The sequence below is a fragment of the Chroicocephalus ridibundus genome, chromosome 18 (genome assembly GCF_963924245.1).
Source record: "Chroicocephalus ridibundus chromosome 18, bChrRid1.1, whole genome shotgun sequence".
Lineage (NCBI taxonomy): Eukaryota > Metazoa > Chordata > Aves > Charadriiformes > Laridae > Chroicocephalus > Chroicocephalus ridibundus.
In genome coordinates, this window is record NC_086301.1 from 688,661 (window position 1) to 710,002 (window position 21,342).

Below are 21,342 nucleotides of genomic sequence, written 5' to 3' on the forward strand. Positions count from 1 at the left end.
CGTTAAAACCAGAAGGAGCTTCTCCCAACCCCGCCGCTGTTGCGCCAACACCGACCCTAAATCCAAGCCCTGCTCTGTGCTCGCCCCCGGACTCTGCGTGGGGTGTCAGAAGTTTGTCCTGTCCCTTCCTTCCCTGACGCCGTGGCAACACCAGAAAACACAAAGAGTCTTCTCTTTTTCCTGCCGAACCAACTCCCAGAGTCTCACAGGGCCAGCCTCGTCACCCGAAAAAGTGATTCCAGGCTTTCCTTCCCACCACTTGAGCCCACGCCTGAGCGAGACCCGCCACCGAAGAGGGTCGTTTAACACCGTTTAATACGTAAATGGGTTTTCAGGGAGCTGGAGCAAAGGGAGGGGAAGACAAAGACCGACCGGGTTTCATGTGCAGATTTCCCTGTGCTATGAAGGCACATTTTCGTTCTGCTCCCACACAAATACGCCAGCACCAGCTCTCCACTGGGAAGTTACGCCTTTATCTCTTCATGCGCTTCTGTTTGTGCTCTCAAAGGAGGCAAGAAAGTATGGGGAAGGCTTACTTTTTTTTTCTTCTCCAATCACAAAGCATCCCAAAATAAACATGAGAAGGCTCTGAACCACAAAATGTTCTTAAGTACTTGACACCAAGTTCCCTCTAAGAACTACACAGATTGCACATTCACAGAATACTGTAATTCTTCACACATTTTCCAGGCCACATTTCCAAGAGTTTGCACAGTTTATTCCAAAATATTGTGCAACATATTATGCCACCGAAATAATCAACTGCTTGGCTGGACACACAAGATTTGCTCATTTTCTCTTCTCGGTCCAAGTTTCAGGTGATGTTTCTACACCATTTTTTCAGCCAACCCAAGAATGAAACCACTTCCTAAATCCCCCTAAGAGTTTGAACTATTATCCGCTTCGCACTGAGCATCAGGTCTAGAAAACTTGTTCTAGGAGAGTCTACCAGAAGCAATTCTGTTGAAAGTCAACTTAATTCTTCTAAAGTCGACTATGAGAGATCTCCAGCCTCACGCGGGACGGGGGGAGGAGAAAAAAAAAAATATATATAAAAGTGCATATATATCTCCCCAGGTTGCTCCTGTTTCAAAGGAGCTTCGTGTTTCATCCAGAAGACGCCGGGCTGCACTTCTGCAGAAGCGTCACTTGCGTTCAGTAGACGATGGCCAATTAGCACGACCAAACTGCCACGTTTATATGGTCTGTAGACTTCCTGGTCAGGCTCAGGCTCTGAGGCAGAGATAGAAAGTTCAAAGGTAATAAAAGAGACCGTGAAGAGAGGAGCCGGGCCTCAGGAGCTCCTCGTGCGAAGCCTGCGGCGTGAGGAGGAGGAGCGACGTGCTGCAGAAGGAGCAACTGATGGGAAAATCACACGGGGGGCTCCCAGCATCGCTGTGGGGAACCCACTCGTGGCACCGAGAGCCCAGACACCAGCTCTGTCAGCTGCTGTGCCGCGGCCAGGAGACGTTGGCGAGCCATCATGGCAAGCCCTGGTGCCCGGAGCAAGAGCGTTTCACTGAACCCAGAGCCTGGGGAGAGGCCACCGAACTGCTGACCCAGGTGGCAAGTGCTGTCAGACGCTTGGCCTCCGCGGCATTAGTCTGCGTGCAGCTCCGGCCGCAGGGCTGGTTTGTTTTTATGTACAGAAGTTTACTACCACCTTATAAAAGAAGGATCTCCAGAAGGCAAATGGACCGATGTCTCAAAATAGAGTGTTTACATTAACGCTTGGCAAGCAAAGCCCTGCAAACATAGATGAATAGAGATAAGCTATAAAAACACCACGGACATTTACTTGCTGGAATAGTAGCTTGTAATCCAATTTCAAGTCCTTCTGCCAAGTGTTACACACAGCATCTTTGTGTATGACGATTCCAGCCCTCGTCCCCCACCGCCCCTCAGCGAAGATTAGCCAACGAGAAGAAACGGCAATTCAGAAAGAACGCTCCACCTAAAAAGCCATTTAAATAGGAAGTTATGATCTGGCTATAGCGGAACCCACTGTCCTTCCATTTGCGGAGACATTAAAAGATCAGCAAAAGGCAATAAATACTGCCTGAGCGGCAAACAGGGATGCCGCAATAAGGGCGGAAAAACAAACCTTTCCGCACCTTCCCGTTGTTAATGGGGAGCAAAGAGGCTTTCCCTGCATTTGAAGGGCTCACTAGAGCCTCGCTGATGGAATTACCGCCTTGTAATTAAACTTCTCTGCTTGTTTCACACGCAATAGGCAAAGAGCAAAGTTGGATACAGTGAGATAATTTGAGGCAGCTTCTCCCAAAGGGAGCAGAGACGGCACCAGGCACGCCACGGTCCCCGGCCAACCTAGAGCAACGCCACCGCCAGAGCCACCAACGTGGGCTGGTAACACCGACGCCGCAAAAGCCTCCCTAGAGCTGCAAACAGGGGAGGGAGAGGAAGACAAGACCCCCCTGCCAGCCAGCCAGCCAGCCCCAGAGGGGCAGATCCCCAGAGGGCTTTGAACCTGGTGCCCGACAGCCAGTCCGGCCCCAGCACGGCCTGGAACGCCAAGTCCAACGGCAGGTCTGGTTGGCACGGTACCTACTGGGGCCAGCCGAGAACTGGCACGGTACCTACTGGGGCCAGCCGAGAACTGGCACGGTACCTACTGGGGCCAGGCGGCACAGCCTCGCACCCTCCTGCGATGAGACCAGGCGACCCATCCCTACGAGCCGACTTCATCCTACAGGCTTTCCTGCTTTTGACAACTGTGCTAATGGCCCTGGGTTTTGGTGTTTTTAAGGCATGAATTTACATTTTTAAAACTTCTACCTAATTCCATCTGATGCATGGGAAGAATTCTTCGTCCGTTTGATTTTAGTTTGGCACAACTTGGGGAAGATCCGCAATTCAGTTAATCACTCATCATATAAACAAAGAAACCTCTTGAGAACCAGAGAGCAACACGTACACGTATTTGCAATGCATAAGAGGGTATTTTTTTTAAATGGTAACAATGCAATCTATTCAGAGTGAAGAGTCTGTGAGGCCAATTAAATACTTTGGGTTCCATAATTATAATTGCAGTAATGAATGGAAAGGAGCATTACAGCTCGCACAATGCAGTTCCTGTTCAATTCAATGATTCAGTTCTTGTCTGCTTTCAACTAACCTTTTGTGTCTCTTCGTATCAGATCCTGCAGATTACTTTCAGAGTATAATAAAAATATCCCCAAATACCCCAGGTAATGTAATACATTAAGCATCCTTTGATGATGCCTACACGCAATCTACAGAAGGGATTACGCACTAAATGGATAACGTTCGTATTTATTAGTTTTAGCCATTAATGAAAATTCAGAGGGGCTCGGGCCACCATCTGAGCACCCTGGCAAGCCCACGATGACAGGGAAAAGCCAAAACCGGATCTCCTGGGGGGGTTTGGAGGTTTTTCTTCCCCTTTAAAAAAGCTCCTCACGATCGCCCCTCGCCTGGAAGGCGGTTTGAGTGAAGGACTCCTCCACCTCAGCCTCTGCCCGGCAGCTTTTATCCGCTGTGTGTCTGCAGAGATCAGCCTTCGGAAAGGCCAGAACTGCTCCCAAAGAAGTTAACCCAAAACTGTTCCGTTACGACTTAAGAAAAGTAAGATGTATCCTTTTGTTGGTTGGTTGGACCAGATTTTTTCTCAAATGTTCATACGGTTCCCCCAATCTTGATGCCAACACTTTGCTGCATTCAATAACTTTTGAGAATGAATCACCCTACAAGAATTCCTTAACTTTTGAGTATTTCCAAGTACACCAGAGCTGAGGTCGATTTCTTTCCCCAGAGAATTATTGGCTTTGGCAAACCTTCCCATGCTCTCTCATAGCCAAGGCGCACTATCTGGCACACAAATGTGTTTTTACATCCTCTGACACCCCCCAACAATAATTCCCCGAGAGTCGGCCCACGGGTGCCGGCAGGGAATGAGGCGCCATAGAAATACCATGAACGTGGCTCCATCCCCGCCCTTTTTATGCGATTACCGCACTCTCGGTTGGGTCGGGGAGGTTTTCCCTGCCACGCGCAGGGACGCTGCCGCTCTGGAGCAGGCAGGAGCTCGGCAAGCACCAGGGCTGTCACGAGCCACGGACACACGCCGCTGCCTGCAAGGCAGGCGGGACGCAGAGGCCGCGTCTGCACTGGCAGTGCGGGACCTCGGGCTTCGGCAACGGGGTGATACGGACCGTGCAGGGAGCGCAGGAGCTTATTTCCGATCCCACAGTGTTTCAAGTCAGTTGGAAAAGCCACAGCTGAGACCCCCGCCCCGAGCACGGCTCCTACAGGCGTCCTGCGCTTGTCAAGGAACCGTCGTTTCCCAGCCACCCGCAGAGCGCTGCTCCTCCGCCTCCCAGCTTTGAAGACTGCTGACCACGGCTACAGCCAACCTTTTCCTTCACATGGAACCAATTAGCACAGCCAAGCGTCTCACCCACGAATGAAGACCACCCTCCCGAAGCGGGCCAGGCGGCGGCCACCAGAGGGACTCAACGGCGGGGAAGCACAACGACGCTGGAAGAGATATTTCAGTTTCTCCGGTTTTCTTTAAAAATACATCCATCCAGCCCCAAAGTACTGAAAAGGATTGCTTCCTCGCTCCCCCCAACGGCCATGAATCTCTTTAGAGAGAACATTACATTACACCCATAATGGGTTTATGCAACACAGCGCATATTTGATATGTTAGTCATGTCTCCAAAGCATTCTTTCCTTCATTTCCTAAGCTTCAGAGAAGCTCGTTTTCCCTGAAAGACAAAAGGGTTAACGCCGGGCCAGAGCTGCACATGCACTAATTTCCCCATTTGTCTTGAGGAAATGAAAACAAGAGATTTAAGCAAATCCAGTTTTATGAATTCACAACTTCAGACAGTCCTTGCCAGAGAGCAAAGCGACATCCTTCATAGCTTCACAGAGAGGGGGAAAAGTTAATTTCTTTGATGGAAGGCCCGAAGAAGGCAGATCCTAATCTGGGCGAGCCAAAAAAGAAAATCTCTCTTCGTCTACAGCAAATGGCACCTGGAGTACTGTGGTACTGCAGTGATTTATTACAAACCTGAGGAGACAACGAAATCCACCTCCTTCCTTAGGATTAAATCCAAGAGGCTTCTGGACTGTCACTGCTCATCAGAATCTACTCCGAAGATCCCATCGCCTTCGCCAACAAAAGCCCTGCGCGTCGTGGCAAAATAAAACCGCGAGCTGGCCCTCTTACACAGTTCCTGCTTCCTTTTCTCACCGCTACACATAAATATTCCATGAGCAAAGCAGCACACCCGGCTTCAGCCACAGCTCGCGCTGCAACATGGAGCTTCGTCCCCAGCTCTACCAGGGCTGCTCCGGACCAGTGCAGCCAACTCGCCTCTCGGCTCATGGAAAATCCCGGGAAAATGGCTTTTGGAAAACCCTCCGAAACCACTGCCTGCCCCCAGAACTTCAGGAAACCCAACGGGGCATCACAGCATCCTGAGCACACCTTCCAGCTACCTAACATTTACAAACGGGTTTGTTTGTCTTCGGTATTTTTTGGAAAGAGACCCATTACAAGAAGTCTCCCCACCCTCGCCTGGTTGAGGCTGGCTCATCAAAGGCCACAAGGAACCCTGTATGCTCACTAATTACTCAGCTTTCACACTCACTGCTGGCTAACGAAGGCAACTCGGAGAATTTGTCATCCGGAATTTAACGAGACTCACCAACAGCCGCATGCGGCGGTGAGCTTGCCCGTAATTAAGAGGGACCTGTAAAACTCCAAGGCTGCCACAGCCTGGTCTGAGCGCGCACGGACACATCAGTTGACATTTCCTGTTGACTGAATTAGAGCATCTTTTAATGAGGCTCACTTCGAAATCATTTTAAATCCATTTGCTCATGTCAACATCAATGTACTCAGCATTATCTACCAATTAGTAAACCAGAAAGTATTCTTTAGATAATCTAAAAATCTCAGTCAAATACTCAACGTGTCATTCATGTACCACAAACTGCCCTATAAAAACAAATTACTGGAACCAGCTGTCACAGAGCAACAGGTGTCTAAGGACAGAGCGCTCCTTAAACCCGGGGCTTTCCACAAGGCGTCTGAGGCCTCAGCGTTAACCCCGACGTCACGTCTCCATCTCCTGCCGGACTTGGCCATTCCACGTGCCGGCCATGTCCCCGAGGAGGGGGGAAGCCACCACAGGCGTTCTCACCATCAGGAGGACGCAGACTGCTCCGCCTGGGAGCGCAGAAGGACGCTGCTCAGGCAGAGGAGGGAGCTGGGGAGATTTCGCCCTTCTGAAGGGTCCAAGCTCTGGGCTTTCCCCTTCCAGCCCCTCGGGAGCATCCCGGCGCTGAAGACGCAGCATCATGAAGGATGACCCAAATTGGGCATCCTCGCAGGTGCCCAGTTAGGGAAGTCTCGCCCGCCTCTGCAAGCTCATTCGAGATTGCCAGATGAAGCAGCGGGAAGGTATTTTCCAGTAGATGAGGCTGGCAGGGATGTGGAACGGTGCTCTCCTTCCAAGCCAAACCAGCAAGCTGGTGCCAGGGCTGCAGCTCCGGCGGGGCACGGGGCCAGGCGGCCCGGGACGGCTCCCCAAGGATGGATGGCCAACCCGGCCGGACCCCCGACAGCAGCCATCGGGCGAGCTCCCCCAGCACCGGCACGGCATCCACACCAGGACCACCCCGGACAGGCCAACCCACCCCTTCCCTGCCAGCAGCAGGGCCGTAGCCATCAGAAAAAGGAGGATTCAGCATGCTTTTGGAAAAAAAAAAAAAAAAAGAGCAAAACCCATCCTTTTTTTTTTTTTTTTTAACTCTCAAGAAAAAAAGCCCTTGATTTTCCCTAAGCTCTGCAAGCAAAGGAAGGTGATTCGGAGGGTGGTGGTTGGTTTTTTTAATCTCTGGAGTGTGGCAGAGCAGTAAATCTTGCATTATGCTCTGAAGAGTGTCAGGTTTGGGCTTCATTTTGGTCTCCGATTAGACTCCCCAAGCAATGAATCTTCCATCACAGAGGCCATTACCAACACAGTTTTCCTCCATTTTGCACTGCTTTACCGCTGATTGTATTACCAAACCTATCTCCAACCTTCCCTCGGCTGCAGGGGGCTCAGCAGACCTACAGGCTTTTCAAATATTCATCGCCCAGAGAAACCCAAAGCGGAAAAAGCAGGAGTCGCCCAGGCAGGGCAAGCTGTCCTACCAACCCGCCATTCTCATCCTGCACCACCGTACGGTACTCGTCGGGATTATCTGCCCCTTTGCTAACGAATTTGACAACGTTCTCCAATTTAAACCCATAGAAACACAGAATGGGTTGGGTGGGAAGGGACCTGAAAGCTCATCTCATTCTGACCCCCCCTGCCCTGGGCAGGGACACCTCCCACCAGCCCAGGCTGCTCCAAGCCCCGTCCAACCTGGCCTTGAACCCCTCCAGGGATGGGGCAGCCACAGCCGCTCTGGGCAACCCGGGCCAGGGGCTCACCGCCCCCACAGCCAAGAATTACGCCATATTTTCACAGCTCTTCCACTTAAGACCCTTGAGAACCCCAGCCATGCATTTGAGAGGCCCACCCTGGCGAGGAGATGGCACCGGGGCTGGGCTTGAGCCGTGACGCTCCTGCAGCGTCCCCACCCACGCCCCTGCCGCAGGGACCACCCCAGGCGCCCGCGTCCCTCCTGTCCCAATTAGCCCTCTGACATCAAGTCCAGACGGAGGGGCCGGCAGGAAAGCTGAACGACTCCTACAAGGAACAAATCCCGCCACAAGGGTCATACCTTAAGAACGCGTAAGTGTTTGCCGTGGGTTCAGGCAGGTGGAGCCAGGCGCAGCAATCCGCCGCGGCACATTCGCCCGACGGCAGCCCAAGAACCGGGGGAGGAACGTGGACGCAGGGCTGGAACACACGGCAGTCCACGGGGAGAAACACCACCTTTTGGATCGCATGAAAATCCCGCGATCGCTAGGATCTCAAATTACTCTACGCAAATTGTGGTAATTTAAAGGCTTTTATAAAATTCAAGTAAAATAGTCCATGAATATTGAAAAATGCTTAAGTGCTAAGTTAAATGACAACATTCAAAACACACTAAGGAGATCTGATCGTAACAAACCAGTCCCATGAAATACCGTATCTATCATCAACTTTTTAATTACCAATTGATCAACATGTAGACAGTGTAATAGCTTTCAGCTTTTAATTACTGAACTATCAAAATTCCAACCAAAAAAGGAACCTCCAGAGATGAAACTGTAATGCTTGATTATGCATTGCTACATAATGAATGATTTGTTTTTAAACAAGATGTCAAGTTCCTCATGTAATCCATCTGGACGCGTGACTCTGCAAAGCTTGCACTGCCCATACTAAGTACCCGGGGTTCCGACTCCCCCTTCTCTCCCGACCCCACGAGCAAAGATTTTGGGGGGGGGGGGGTCCCCCCTTAAGGCAAAACACTTCTGAATCAAGGGGCTGAACGGCAAACAAACTGCCAAACTCTGCTAGAAATCCAGACGAAGCCACTCCGTCTCCCACCAGGGGGACAGCTTTTGCCTGGGAGGGAAGAGAGATTCCGTCCAAGTTGTCCATGCTCCCCGGGAAGCGGCTCCAAACCCAGCGATACACCCAGCCGGCGGCGGGACGGACGTGCTGCTTCTCGTTTCACACGTGCGGTGCTGGGGAGAAAAACCAGCGCCGCAAGAACTGGGACACAACTCCCGGGTTTTGCTCATGTAGCCTAAGCCCTAGCGAGAGATATAAGGTTTTAAATGTTAGCATTACATAGAAAAGCAGAAAAGAGGCTTTTTATCTGTGCCCTAAATTCAGCATCGAGTGCATTATAAGCAGCTGGTGGACCGACGGCATCTCCCGCACATGGCAGCTTTACAGGCTCGGGACGAGCCACCGCCTGCGGGTCCAGGGCTTCCATCCCGCTCCCGGAGCTGGGAACACCGACCCACCGGGGCAGGAGGCACCAGCACCGCCTGGAACCCAGTCCCTGCTTCCACCACCACCAAGTTTTTTTAACGTAATAACCATTATCACCTTAAAACTTCAAATTACACCCCCAAATTTTCATCTCCGTTGCTCAAACGCGCAAGAAGCCCGTCTTGGCGCTGCTGGGGATCTGTGCCTGAAGGCAGCGGGGAGCCCCGGGCAATCCTCACCCCCGGAGCGGATTTTGCCAAATCCAGGCTTTTTGCATTTGGAGAGCCATTTCCTAGAAATATTCGTTTGCAGATGCAAGGGATCTAGGGAGGTACGTAAAGCGTTCGGGAAGTGATACAGTTAAACAAGGGCAGTTCAAGCAGAGCGTATTAGTCAATTAAAAAGAAGCGAGTAGCAAATAAGGCATTTGCTCCCTCGGCCCCAGCGGCAACGATTAACATCCCGAGCCCCCCATGTATAACCTTACAGATGTCTCCTACGCATATCATTCCCAAAGAGTTATTCTACATACTGGCATACTCCCCCCCAAAAAAAAAAGGGAACAAGAACCTTTTCTTTTCCCTTCGCTACGGCACGGGCACCCCAGCTGTTGGCAGACAACCCTTCCCCGGTAATTCCCCCCTCCACACACCCCAGGTCCGGCGTGCACGGAGCCACAAGCTCCGTGTGCGCTTCCCCGGGATGCTGCTCGCATGCACGGCTCGTACAGATCCTCACCGCAGAAATTCAGTAATCAGTCCAGTCACTGTAAGCGCTTATGACAACAATATCTATCAACACTTACCATATTTACAACTAAATCATGTAAATACAAGGCAGCTCTCCTCTGCATGCTGATAATCCGGACAAGCGACGGCTGAAAAAAGCCACTCCAAGAGGAGAATAAACATACGAAATCCCGCAAGGTGAGACACAAATACCCACAGCGCTCCGGAACTGCTGCCCTGTGCCGTACCAGCGGCGATTCCCGTCCCAGAGCCCGGCTGCTCTTCCACAGCGTCCCTACAACCGCCGGGAAAATAGGGACAAGTGGCTTCAATGCCTACCCCGAGCTCTTCACTCTCTATCTGCCTTTGAATTCCTTGTAAATCCTAGGAACCAATTTAAAATGAAAAGAGACCAATTTCAGAGGTGCTTTTTTTCTCCCTGAGATTTACCGTTTTATTATGCTTATTAAACTGACGAAACTTACTCCTCAGCTGCTTCATTCAAATGCAACTTCCACAGAGGTTTAGGCAAACGATTTCCTAGACGTTTATAAATCAGCTGAGCCAAGAAAAGTTATGCTGTAAGTAATTTGATTTTTTTGGCACGACAAAAATACCAAGTGATTAAAACTTTCCCGTTGTTTTGGATTGCATCTTTAGCGGATGCTGGTTCCTTCGGCTGCTCCGAAGGCACCTCATTAACGCAGGGAAGAGCCGCGCTTCCCAAGGCTTCCCCAGGGAATTCAGTTTGCGGCGCAGGGTTCACTCTTCAGGCGGTGAAACCCAGCAGAGGCGGGGAACAGCCCACCCGGTTTGTCCCCAACGTCCCCCTGGTCTGCCGCGTCCCCCTCCCTCTGGGGACAGACCCCCCGGTCCCCACGGGCAGAGCACGCCCGCTCCATCCCCGAGTCCTCCGGGCTGTGCCCAGGACACGAGACAGACGACCGGGCTTAAAATAGCCTACTAATCCTCCTTTATTTACCGCCGGATCATTTCAGCTCCTCCCTACCTCAGCAGAGGTTTTACACGTAGGAAGGGGCGAGGATGAGCACCACGTGCGTAGCCCCAGCCCCATCCATCGCGGGACCCCAGGGCAGAGGCGCCTCAAAGGCCATTCCCGGGGGCTGCGGCGTTTCCTCCTGGAAATCTCCAGGCCGTAACAGCGCCCAGAAGACGAACGACGCTCCATTTTAAGGCTTGTTATTTGCACGTACCGCAAGTTTCTGTTACCCTCCAGATGTGCAATGCTTTTCCACCAACACCATCTCACGGCGTGTGGCCACGCGTTCCCTGAGGATTAATTCCAGGAGATAACAAAACCAGCACAGACACCTATATTTTCCTCCTTTTCTCCTGCCTCGGCAGCCTCGCACGGAAACCCAAACCAGCCAGATCCTTGGGGGGCGGTGTGTGGGTCGCGAGGAGAGGTGGCACAAAGGAAGAAACAGCTGATTGTGAATACAAAGGGTATTCCACTAAATATTCTTGCAAGGAATTAAAAAAAGGCCCTTCTACAGAAAACGCTGAAATCATATTTAAGAGGAGCTCTCACAACCTCCCCCATCTCGAAGGGGAACGAGATCAATAAATCTACCTGACCTCAACACAAAACTGAAGAAGCACCCCCAAAAAAAAGACAGCTTTATCCGACATGCCGCACGCACCTTCCCGAGCTGCGTTCCACAAACACCCTCTTGCGTTAACATACTTGAAAACTCGAGATCCAATTTACCAAAGAGAGCCTGGAGGAGAGAGTCATCATAAAACCGTGCATCTGAAATTCTCCCCGAGTGATTTCAAAGCTACATCTCGGTTTTGCTAGAAACCCTCTGTTTACAAGGCTCCATATATTCCTATATAGCAATAAATGATTTGCCGCCGAGTATTTTCTTTATTCCTCGCCTACAAGTTTCTCCCCCTTTCCCTGATGGTGTCCGAAGGGAACAGTGTTAATCTCCTATCTATCCCGCTTTAATCTTTGCTCTTACTGGAAAAGATGCGACTGCGCTTCACGTGCTGAAGCAGCAATACCTGGCAGTTATGGATTCCGGGAGAGTTGATTAAATGTCTACGTTCTGGTAAAGATTATATGGAACGATTAAGAGCGTAAGACCTGTAAATCGAACGAGAAGCTGTTGATGCGGACGGGGCTCAAGAACCTCGGCGTGGGAGTCACTTGTAGCAGTTCTGTCCGCTGGGTTAATGAGCAATGTCTCTTTCGGAGCCGCCTTCAGAGCGGAAGCTGAGCGAGGAGGAGGAGGAAAAACGGCCCTTACCCGCGACGGCGTGGAGAACAGCAGTCGTGTACGCGACGCTGCAGGCACGCTCTCCCAGTGACACGGCGCAGCTCTTCGTGTCGAGCAGCGGGCAAACTCTGCGCAGCACGGTAAAAAATGGGGGTGCCAAAAACTTCCTCTGCCTCGAGAGCCGGGGCTGCGGTCAAGCCGACCTAGACTCCCCCCGACACCGCGGCACGCCAGGGTTTCGTGTTGTTTCCTTCCTCCTCCGCCCGTCCTGAAAAAGCAACTCACTCCGAACAGGCCCAAGGAACCCGAGCCGTCCTCCACGAGCTCCCTTCGACAAAGCTGACATCGCTCGGTGACAGGCAGTCGCGGGTTTCATGGTTGTCAACCGGCTTTCCACCACGAAGCCCGGTCAGGCTGTCACCAGGAAACGATAAGGGACGGCGGCATCGCTCGGGATCTCGGCGCCGCGCCACGTTATCCAGAAGCCTTCTCCCGAGTACGGCAGGAAAAGCCATCCGGGCACGAATGCTTGTAAAGAGCTGCTGACACCTGAAAGGTGGCGGCACTTTCTCGTTAGAAAGAGCTCAGGCGGTGCACGGCAGCGCCTGTCCTCAAGGCAGCCGGAAAGGGCAGCTAATTTTACACGGAGTGGGGAAAGCAGGAGGGGCAACTCTTAGGAGTTCCCTGCTTCTACATGGCGTAGCCGACGTCCACGTTAGCTAATGCGGATAAAGACATCAAAGAGGCAAGTAACGGGAGCGCAAACAGATAGCCCAGATCATGTTTTCAAGCAAAATAGCTTAGAAGGCAAATCCAAAACAAGCCAAGCTACAGCAACAGCTTTCCAAATGCGAACATTTCAGGTCTTCGTTACAACGAAACCAGGCAGAATCGGCTGGCCGACCTCAGAACCAAACTCCACGGAGCGATGTAGGGTTTCCGCATCCGATGCGACTGGGGTTTGTCCAACGCCAGCCTCCCCACATCCACGGGTATCTGCGGCGTAACGAAACCCCTCACCTGAAGCAGCGCCGTCAAAGAGGCTACCAGCGTCTCTCCAGCCAGCTCACCTGCAGCGTCCAGCCAGAAGCTCGGCATCGCCCTCTGCTCGAGGACAGCAAACACCGCTCGCCGCTCTTCTCCCGACCTCGACCAATGGAGCTAATCCACGCCGAACGCCTGAGCAAACACACTGCAAACATCAAGGACCAGGGTGGACGCTCACGTGCCTCCAGCCGGCGCAGGGACGACCCAGCGTGAAGAGGAGGAGAAGTCTTTGGAGCTGAGCCACCAAGCGGAGCGGCAGCTCTTCCCCCGGCCTGACCCAGCCGTACGACCCAGTGGACAAAGGGCAGCTTTTGCCCCAAAGTTTTCCCACACCGGGGTTTCCCAGAAAGCCGCCGTGCCTCCTCGAGGTCAAGGATGTACCGGCATCGTGGACCTCGTCTCAGAGCAGTATTACTGCGATAAAGCACACGGTGAGAGTGCTCCCTCTGCAATACGTGAGGGACGAGCGTTCCCCTTCTCGGATGCAGAGCAAGGGCCGGGAGGGTGTGAGACGCCTTTATTTTCGCCTATTAGCCCAGAGGCGACACGTAACGCCCAGGCTGCGCCAAGGAAGTTTTCTTTCTAGCCCCATTTTTGCAGAGCCCCGCTTCGCTGCAAGCCCAGCGCCGGCGCTCAGCATCACCAATACTCGGAGCGCTCTGCCAGGGAAGCTGCCAGGCAGCCTCATTTAAAAACAGAAAAGCGGCAACAAGCAGTTTCTCATGCTTGATCCGATTACTCTGATCTCTCTTTTGATGCCGCAGACTCCGACGCGTATTTCTATTACTGCGGGGGGGAGCAGGGGAGGGAGGGGAACGTCACTTTGCCACTTGATATTTCTTTCTTCCCTGTCACACTTCGGAGAAGGGATACATGCTGCGGAGCACTGGAACACCGTGGGTGAGGGGTGCAGGATGCTCCCACCTCCGGGGGGAGATGTCAGGCAGGCTGGTGGTACCAAGGGCCCCACGAGCCTTTGGGGGGCCTCTCGGACCGCTCTCGTTGACGCTCGCCAAGTCCCAGGTTGGTCTCATGCTGCCCGTGAAGAGCTCACACCCATAAATAGCGTTACTGCGCTAACAAAAAGCCGCGTTCCCGCAGCAAATTTTGCGGCACCTTAGGTCCAAGCTCAGCAGAGCCGTGGTTTGGGTCAGGCCGTGAGTGCGTCTCTGGGAACAGGAGACACGGCTGCCAGGGGCCACCCCAGAGAGGACCGACCCGAGAGACCTGCTGGCGGCTCGGGGAATACAGTGACATTTCCACTCTGGAAGCAGACCTTTGACGAGATTATAAATCAGATCCCAGCGCTTACTAACACTGCTAAAAAAGGGCACAACAAGATCAAGGAAGGTCATTCGCCGCCGTAACCTGAAGCCAGGGCTCTGGATCCCCGGCACTTGTCAAACCCGAGTATAACTTTAGAAGGCGACGCCGGCCCCGCGGGCATCCCTGGCTCCGACAGCTCCCTTGGCATCTGCCCTGCCCCGCAGGCAGAGACCGCCATCCCTCATCGCTTCCGCGCTCAGCCAAGCTCTCCAGAAAACGCCACACCAGCGCCGCGGCTTTGCCGTCCTGCTGGAGGACGAAGCCAGCAACGCAACGGCTCAGGGCAAACTTCCCAGCCGGCCTTGGCAGGGAAAGAACGGTTCTCACACAACTACTTCCCACCGCCAAGGATACACCTGGCTTATACAAAGCGCTGGCCACCACCTACCAGCTACGAGCCTATTTTCTCTTCGGTATTTGCACTCAACTGGCGGCCGCCGCTGAGAGGAGGGGAGGGAGCGACACGGGGTCTAGGCAGGACCCACAAAAACAGGCAGCGCTACTTCAGGAGGAAAAAAACCAACCCAAACCCACCGCAAACCTGCCAGAACGCAGCACCTACGCAGGAGTCTGTCGGCAAACGGACAACACCGAGAGGCTGCCAGCATTTATCATGACAAAAAGATACTCGAAAAACATCGAGACGAAAGAGATTTCTCAGTTAAGCTACAGCCCACAAAAGTTTTATATTTCAGAGCAGAGAGACGTGCTTAAGTGCCACTTTGATCCTTTACACTGGCATCTTAATGGGGTCTCAACTCTTATAATAGACTCACCTTGAGAATTCAGTAAGGTCAGAATGGTTTTAGTGCTCAACTCTTTAAACCGCAGAAGAACGTAATCAATTAAAACCAAACCATACAGTAAAAATAGCCTGCCGGCCCAACCCTGAGAGGGGACATCATTGATTTAAAATAACTAGGCGTGCCGGCCAATAAAAGCTCCGGGCACAACCCGGCCGAGCGTTCTAAATGCAAGACGAAAGCACCGACCCCAGAGAGCGGGCCAGCACGTGGTGGGAGCTCAGCACCGATTACGAGAACTGCCGCTGCTCCTCCTGTATTTTTATCAATCCCGAAAATATTTTTGGAACGGGAGAATCGGATCGACCCGAAAGACAGGTTTCCCCCTACAGCACACTCCGCAGGGCTCCCAAGCATCTGCCTCTGCTGCCACACCACGACTTAAGGCAAGGACCCAACGTGCAACAGAGCAGGAAAACCACCGAGTTCCAGCAGCACATGAAGAGGGAGCAAAATTGTTATTATGGCCAAAAAAAGGGCTGAGAGAAAGCAGGTGGGCAGCAGTGCCATGCAGGCGGGGGTTGTTAGCCGAGCCAGCCCGCGCCCGGGGCTCTCGCTGCACTCGCAAATTACAAACTGGAATATCTAAATCGGGCCCGTGGCTCGGCCGCAAAGGCCAGCTCATCGCGGAGCAACGGGCCAGCTCCGGGGCACCCACGCGTGCCCGGCCGCCGAGCTCCCCTCTCCAAGCACCCCGCTTCCATTGCCAAACCGCCACTGAAGCCTCGTGGCGTTTTCCTTCCAAAAAAATGCCTGCCACACAGGCAAAAAATCTCTTTTCCCCAGCGGGCTGCCCTCGCAGCCAGGCACGCCAAAGCGGCCGAGCCGGCGCTGGGCGACCTTCAAAGCCTTCTGCGGTGGAGCTCCCCATTAACCACAACAGCAGCTGCTCGCGGCAGCCTGCAATTAAATCCCCAGGAAGGCAACTGATTTATGAAACTTAAACAAGTACATACCACTCATAATTACAACATTCCACCTAGGGTCCCTCTCCTTCATTGCAGGTTTCCAAACAGAGCCTCTTTATTTAGCGCTGGTGGGTTTGCGCCACCAGAGAACGGCCCACAATATTCCCCGGAGAAACAAACACAACTTTTTTTTTTTTTTTTTTTTTTCTTACTTTTCTTCCTCCCCCCACATAGCATCCAATTTCTGAGAAGAGATACAGATTGCGTGTCCAGCTTTGCTTGTGCTCTTAAAGCACCGCAGAAGTATTTACTTACTGGCCGGATTCCAGCCTGCGGAGCCTGCCGAAATCCTGATTTCCGTGAGCCACGGAGCACAACTCCGCTTTCTGGATACAGGGAGCCCCTGCACTCCAGCCAGAAGTACTGCCAGATGCTACCCAAAAACGGAAGAGGTACAGGTTGCCAAAGCCCCTTTTAAAAGTATGACAATAATGCCAGCTTTTCGAGAGATTAAAGAGAAACATCCAGAAAAATCTGCCTACATGCAATATCGGAAAGCTTTTTTTTTTTTTTTTTTTCCTTTGAGCAAACACAGCCTTCGGAGCGTTTAAATGGTCACTGCAAACACATCCAGCCTGAAACACGGGTTTTATCCCGGCTGGCCTCGGGCAGGGGCAGGGTTAAAGAGCTGACCCACTTCCAGTCCCGCCGTAGGGCAGGGACCACGTCCCCATGTCATCGCCCCACGCCACCCAGGGTCACCCAGGCAGGGCTGTGCGGTGACAAAGACGGCTTTATTTGCACGGAGAGCGAAAGACAAACAAAGCGAACGGCGCGGCAGCATCGTTGCAGCAGCCGCTGATAAGGCTGGGGCTCCCGGGGGAGCGTCCCTGCTCCAGCCCCCCCGGCACGGCCACCTCCGCCAGGCAAGCGGCAGCCGCCGGTAGCAAGGGGCATCCCGGCGGGATTGCAGGGTGCCGGTGTCCGTCCCGCCGAAGGCGCTGCCAGCCCCCCCTCCGTGCAGGGCGTGCGTGGAGCCGAGCCGCTTCCCAGCCTTCCCACCCCCGGGCCGGCGGGAGCTTCCTTGGCAGCGCCTTCCCGGCCAGATTGCCATGCTTACAAACCTGCGCTCCGCTGCCGACGCGCAAGACAAATGAGCCCAAGCTGCAACCCAGATGGATCGCTTTATTCACCAGCCCCTTCCCCGCAGCGCTCCACCGGCGGGCGCCTCGCACGGGGAACGCGACCCTCGCATTGTTCAACGCCCAGCCCGAGCGAAGGCGCTGCCGACGAGAAGCCTTCCCTTCCCGTGCCCGTGTACCAAAGCTCCGCGGAAACTCGCTCCGTACTGACAGCCTCGGTGGGAGCGCTCGCTGCCTTCGGGGGGGCCTTTCCCCAGCATATGGTGCTCGTCTGCTGCTGGTGGTGGGGAGACCTCAAGCCCCCACCACCCCTCATCCAGCCCCTCGCCCCCCTGTGCCTTGGCCACGTCGCATCCCGATGCCGGCACCATCCCTAAACACCTCCCGCAGCTTCCGTGGAAAGTTATTCTTTCTAAAGTGGCGGGCGACGCTGCTCTGCACCGTTAGACAGATGCTGCCTTCCACCCCAGCGCTGGCTGCCTCTCAAAATCAGCCGAAATCCTTCCTCGGCTCTGCCCCGGCTTCGCAGGGGGGTTGTGAAGGGTGATTAACTGTAAAGCGTTGCCAGCAGATGAAGAGGCGCCGCAGAAACACACAGCTTCATCTCCAGTTCCCAGCTCGGTTTAAACAGCCATTGCCCCTCGCCGTTCCCATGATCCCGGCTTAAAACCACCGCCACCGGCTCCAAAGGGCACTCCGGACCGCGGGGTGCCACCACAGCAGCGGCATGGCCCTGGCAGCGACGCTGCCTCGAGTGGCAACCCCACGGGAGACGCCACAACAGCACCCTGCCACCACCGCCAGGCGCTACCGCCACAACCCTCATCTTCTCTTGGAGGCGACGGGAGCTAGCAAATCGATGGCTTTAGAAAGGCGGGGGGAAACAGGGGGAAAAACCACAAAAAAATTTGAGTTCTTCGGCCTTATGGAAATCTCGTCTAAAAAGCATTAAAGCAGGAGGTCTAGGATTTTATCCTGTGATTCACGACCGAGCACCAAAGCCACAAGACAGTTATCTTCTACTACCAGCGTCGCAATCCCAGTTCACGCTGCGTGGTGCTTTTCGCCGTTGGAAAACCCGGACTGCAGAGGTCGGGCACAGCCGCTTTAATTCAGCATCCAACCCTGCTTTTGTTTCTCTTCAGCCGCTTGGCTCGTCTACACCGCGTCGTTCTGCCCGTTAGCTGGGCGGCGATTAACAGGCTTACCCTACAGTATTACCAGCCGTGAATCAAAAACCGCTCCTCCAGGAAAGGGTTGGAAAATAGAGGCGAGGTACCAGGAGTCAGACAGCACAACAAAGAATGACGGCGGCTCTTCCGCAACGGGGCTTTTATTTTAAATCTGGGCGTCTGTAAGTGACAGGGTCTGCGGGTCGCGCCGGTGGGCGATTCACCCCGCCTCGAGCTACGCCAAGCGTAAATTCCACAAAAAGCACCTTGCGAGGAAGCGGCCGAAGAGCTGGGAGGGAGCGCGGTAACTACACAAACATCTGGGTGCCTGCTGCTCGGCGCAGAGCAGTCGTTCCGAGGCGACACGAGCGTTTCCCCGCCTCGCGGTGGCCAGAGCCGACCCCGGTGGCTTCCTGCCATCGCTCCTGGCTCCCCTGGCAGGGCTGTCGGGCTCGGGAACAGACACCTTTCGGGCTCCCGAACCGGGGCGAAGGCGCCGTGAAGAGACGGAGCCATCCCCGCCGTGGGAGCCGGCCTCCGGGCAGCAGCCCCCGGCCCCGCTGGGGGGACGCCGATCCCTCGCAGAGGGAGAGCGCGCTGAAAAATGTCACCGGCTTCCCCCCACCAGCATCCCACCAGAAAGGCCAGTAGGGAAGACCGGGGAAAGCATGTACAGCACGCCTGTGAATAAAGCTCTTTGTTCGGCCGGGCTGCCTGCGCCTTTATCCCCCCTTTCCCTATTAGCGAAATTCAACACACGGCTCAATGGCCCCCTTGTTCTTCCCAAAACGGCCCGGGCAAATAATGCTCGCTCCTCCGGCCGCGCGAGCCAGTCAATGGAGCGCTGTGCCTCCCCGGTGACACACTGCAAATACAAAGTGGCGTTCGGGAGGGACGGGTCACCCCAGCCGGCAGGCAGCGGCGCGGTCCGGGCTTGGCGCAGGAGCCGGGCGAGCCCGCCGGGGCGGCTCTACCCCGGAGGGGGTCACTCGCCCAGGGCTCCGGGGTGCGGAGGTGGCCGCGCATCGCCCCACCGCGCCGGCGCCCGGGCTCCCGCCCCGCGGCTTCCCCCGGGAGGAGGCTCACGGCCAACGATCGCCCGCTCCGTCCCGAGCCCCCGAGCCGGGCGCTCGCCGCCGGGGCTGGAGGCGCCCGTTGGCCACCGGGGGAGGGAGGCGGCGGAACCGCCGGGCAAGTTGCACTCGGATTCCAACAGGTTCCCCGCGACGGCGGGCAGCGGCGCAGCATCCCCGCTCCCGCATCGCCCCCCCCCCCCCCCCGGCCCCGCGTCCCCCCGCCGCCGCCGCGCAAGAAAACACCGGGGGGTGGGAGGTGGGGGGGGGAGAGGGAGGGGGCGCGCACAGTAATTACTTTTTAATTGGGAGGCCGGCTGATGAGCCCGCGGGCAGCGGGGAGAAGCCGCTTCCATGGCAACCGGCCGCCCCGACACGCGCGGCTGAGCCCGCCGCCGCTCCCCGCCGCCCGCTCGCCCCGGGCTCGCCGCGCCCCGGCCCCCGCGATGCTTCCCGGGACCAGCGGGGCTGGGGGGCGGCGGGAGGGAGCCCCGGCCCTCCTGCATCGCCCGCCTTCCCCCCCCCCGCAACACTCCCTCCAGCCCCCCGGGGGTCCGCGCCGCGGCTACGGGGCGCCCCCCCGCGGGCGGGGCACGGGCGGCTCGTACCTCTGGGGATGATGGCGGCGGCGGAGAGCAGCAGCAGGAGGAGCGGGAGGAGGCCGCGGGCGCCGCCGCTGCCCGCGGGGCCGCTGGGCTGGGCGCGACCCGCCATCGCCGGCACCTGCTCGCCTCTGCCCGCGCCCGCCGCCGCGCGCGACGATAATGAGATGCGCGCGCGTCAGCGCGGCGGGGGGGGCGGGGCCACGCTCAGGACACGCCCACCTCCGCGCTAGGGGCCGGGGGTAAAGTGCCCGGCGCGGCGCGGGGCGCAGGGGCGCGGCGGGGACGCCCGGGGGGTGTGCGATACCCACATTGTGGCCGAGGGAGGGGGGCCACCGCCCCCCCGGCGAGCAGCGGCGCGGGGGACAGGCCGCGCTTCAGCAGAAAAACAACAAAATTTGAAAAACAACCACCCACAAAGCCCCACGTTTCCCGCGGCCATCTATCGCGACTCCTGCCGACGGGGCGACAGGCGGGGAGGAGGCGCGCGTCAGACGCTCGGCGCCTGGCCCACGGCAGCCCCCCCCAGCGTCCGCCCCCCCGGGGGTCCGCGTCCCCCCAGGCATCCTCTTCCCGGGTCCGTGCCCCCCCCAGCATCTATCCTTCCTCCCTTCCTCCCTCCCGGGGACCCCTCTCCAGCATCCCCCCTCCCGGGGCCTTCCCCCCAGCATCCTCCTCCTGGGTACCGTCGTCCCCCCCAGCATCCTCCCTGCCGGCTCTACTCGCCCAACATCGCCCCCCCCCCAGCATCCGTCCCCCCCCGCAGCATCCTCCCGGGTACCCCCTCGACAATGGCCCCCCAGCATCCTCCCCCCCCCCGCCCCGGGGTCCGTCCCCCCAGCATCCTCCGGGTCTCCCCCTGCCAGCACCCCCCGCCCCGGGCTGCCCCCCCGCAGCATCCCCCGCCCGCTCCGCCGGGCCCCGGGCCGCTGGAGGCGGTGTTGAGCCTTCCCCGGCTCCGGGGGCGGCGGCCGGCGGGAGCCGCGGGGGGGGTTCATTGACCGCAGCCCGGCAAAAATCAACCCTCGCCGCAGATTTTCGGCCGTGCAATGGTTTTGACAGGGTTTAAAATGAGAAAATTAACCAGTAAGGCACAACGGCTCCCCCCGACTGCTAAACCCTGCCTGAATCCAGGGAGCCGGAGGGCGGCGGGGGGGTCGAGCCCAGCTGGGAAAGGGTCCCCGTCTCCCTCCCCCCTTCCCACCGCGCCAGAAATACCGTGGGCCTGCGCCAGCGTCAGCAGAGGATGTCACATATTTCTAACGCTATTAATTAGGTTATTCCAAGTTAACCTGAGGCAGGTGAGTTGTCAGTTTAACTTTATCATCCCGTCTGCCGCCAAGCCTGAAGCTAAAACCGCTCAGGGCGAGCGTTGAG

General features: G+C 55.9%; 1 protein-coding gene across 8 annotated transcripts in view; it reads right to left on the reverse strand.

Moving 5' to 3' along the window:
- The window catches only part of CADM1 (cell adhesion molecule 1), a 150,949-nt gene extending 130,818 nt beyond the window's left edge, over positions 1-20,131 (reverse strand). For all 8 annotated transcript variants that reach the window (XM_063355422.1, XM_063355421.1, XM_063355418.1 and 5 more), the window contains exon 1: positions 19,972-20,131. In XM_063355422.1, the coding sequence (XP_063211492.1) occupies positions 19,972-20,077 (106 nt within the window). In that variant the 5' untranslated portion in view covers positions 20,078-20,131. The remainder of the gene's footprint in view (positions 1-19,971) is intronic.
- Positions 20,132-21,342: the final 1,211 nt, after the last annotated feature.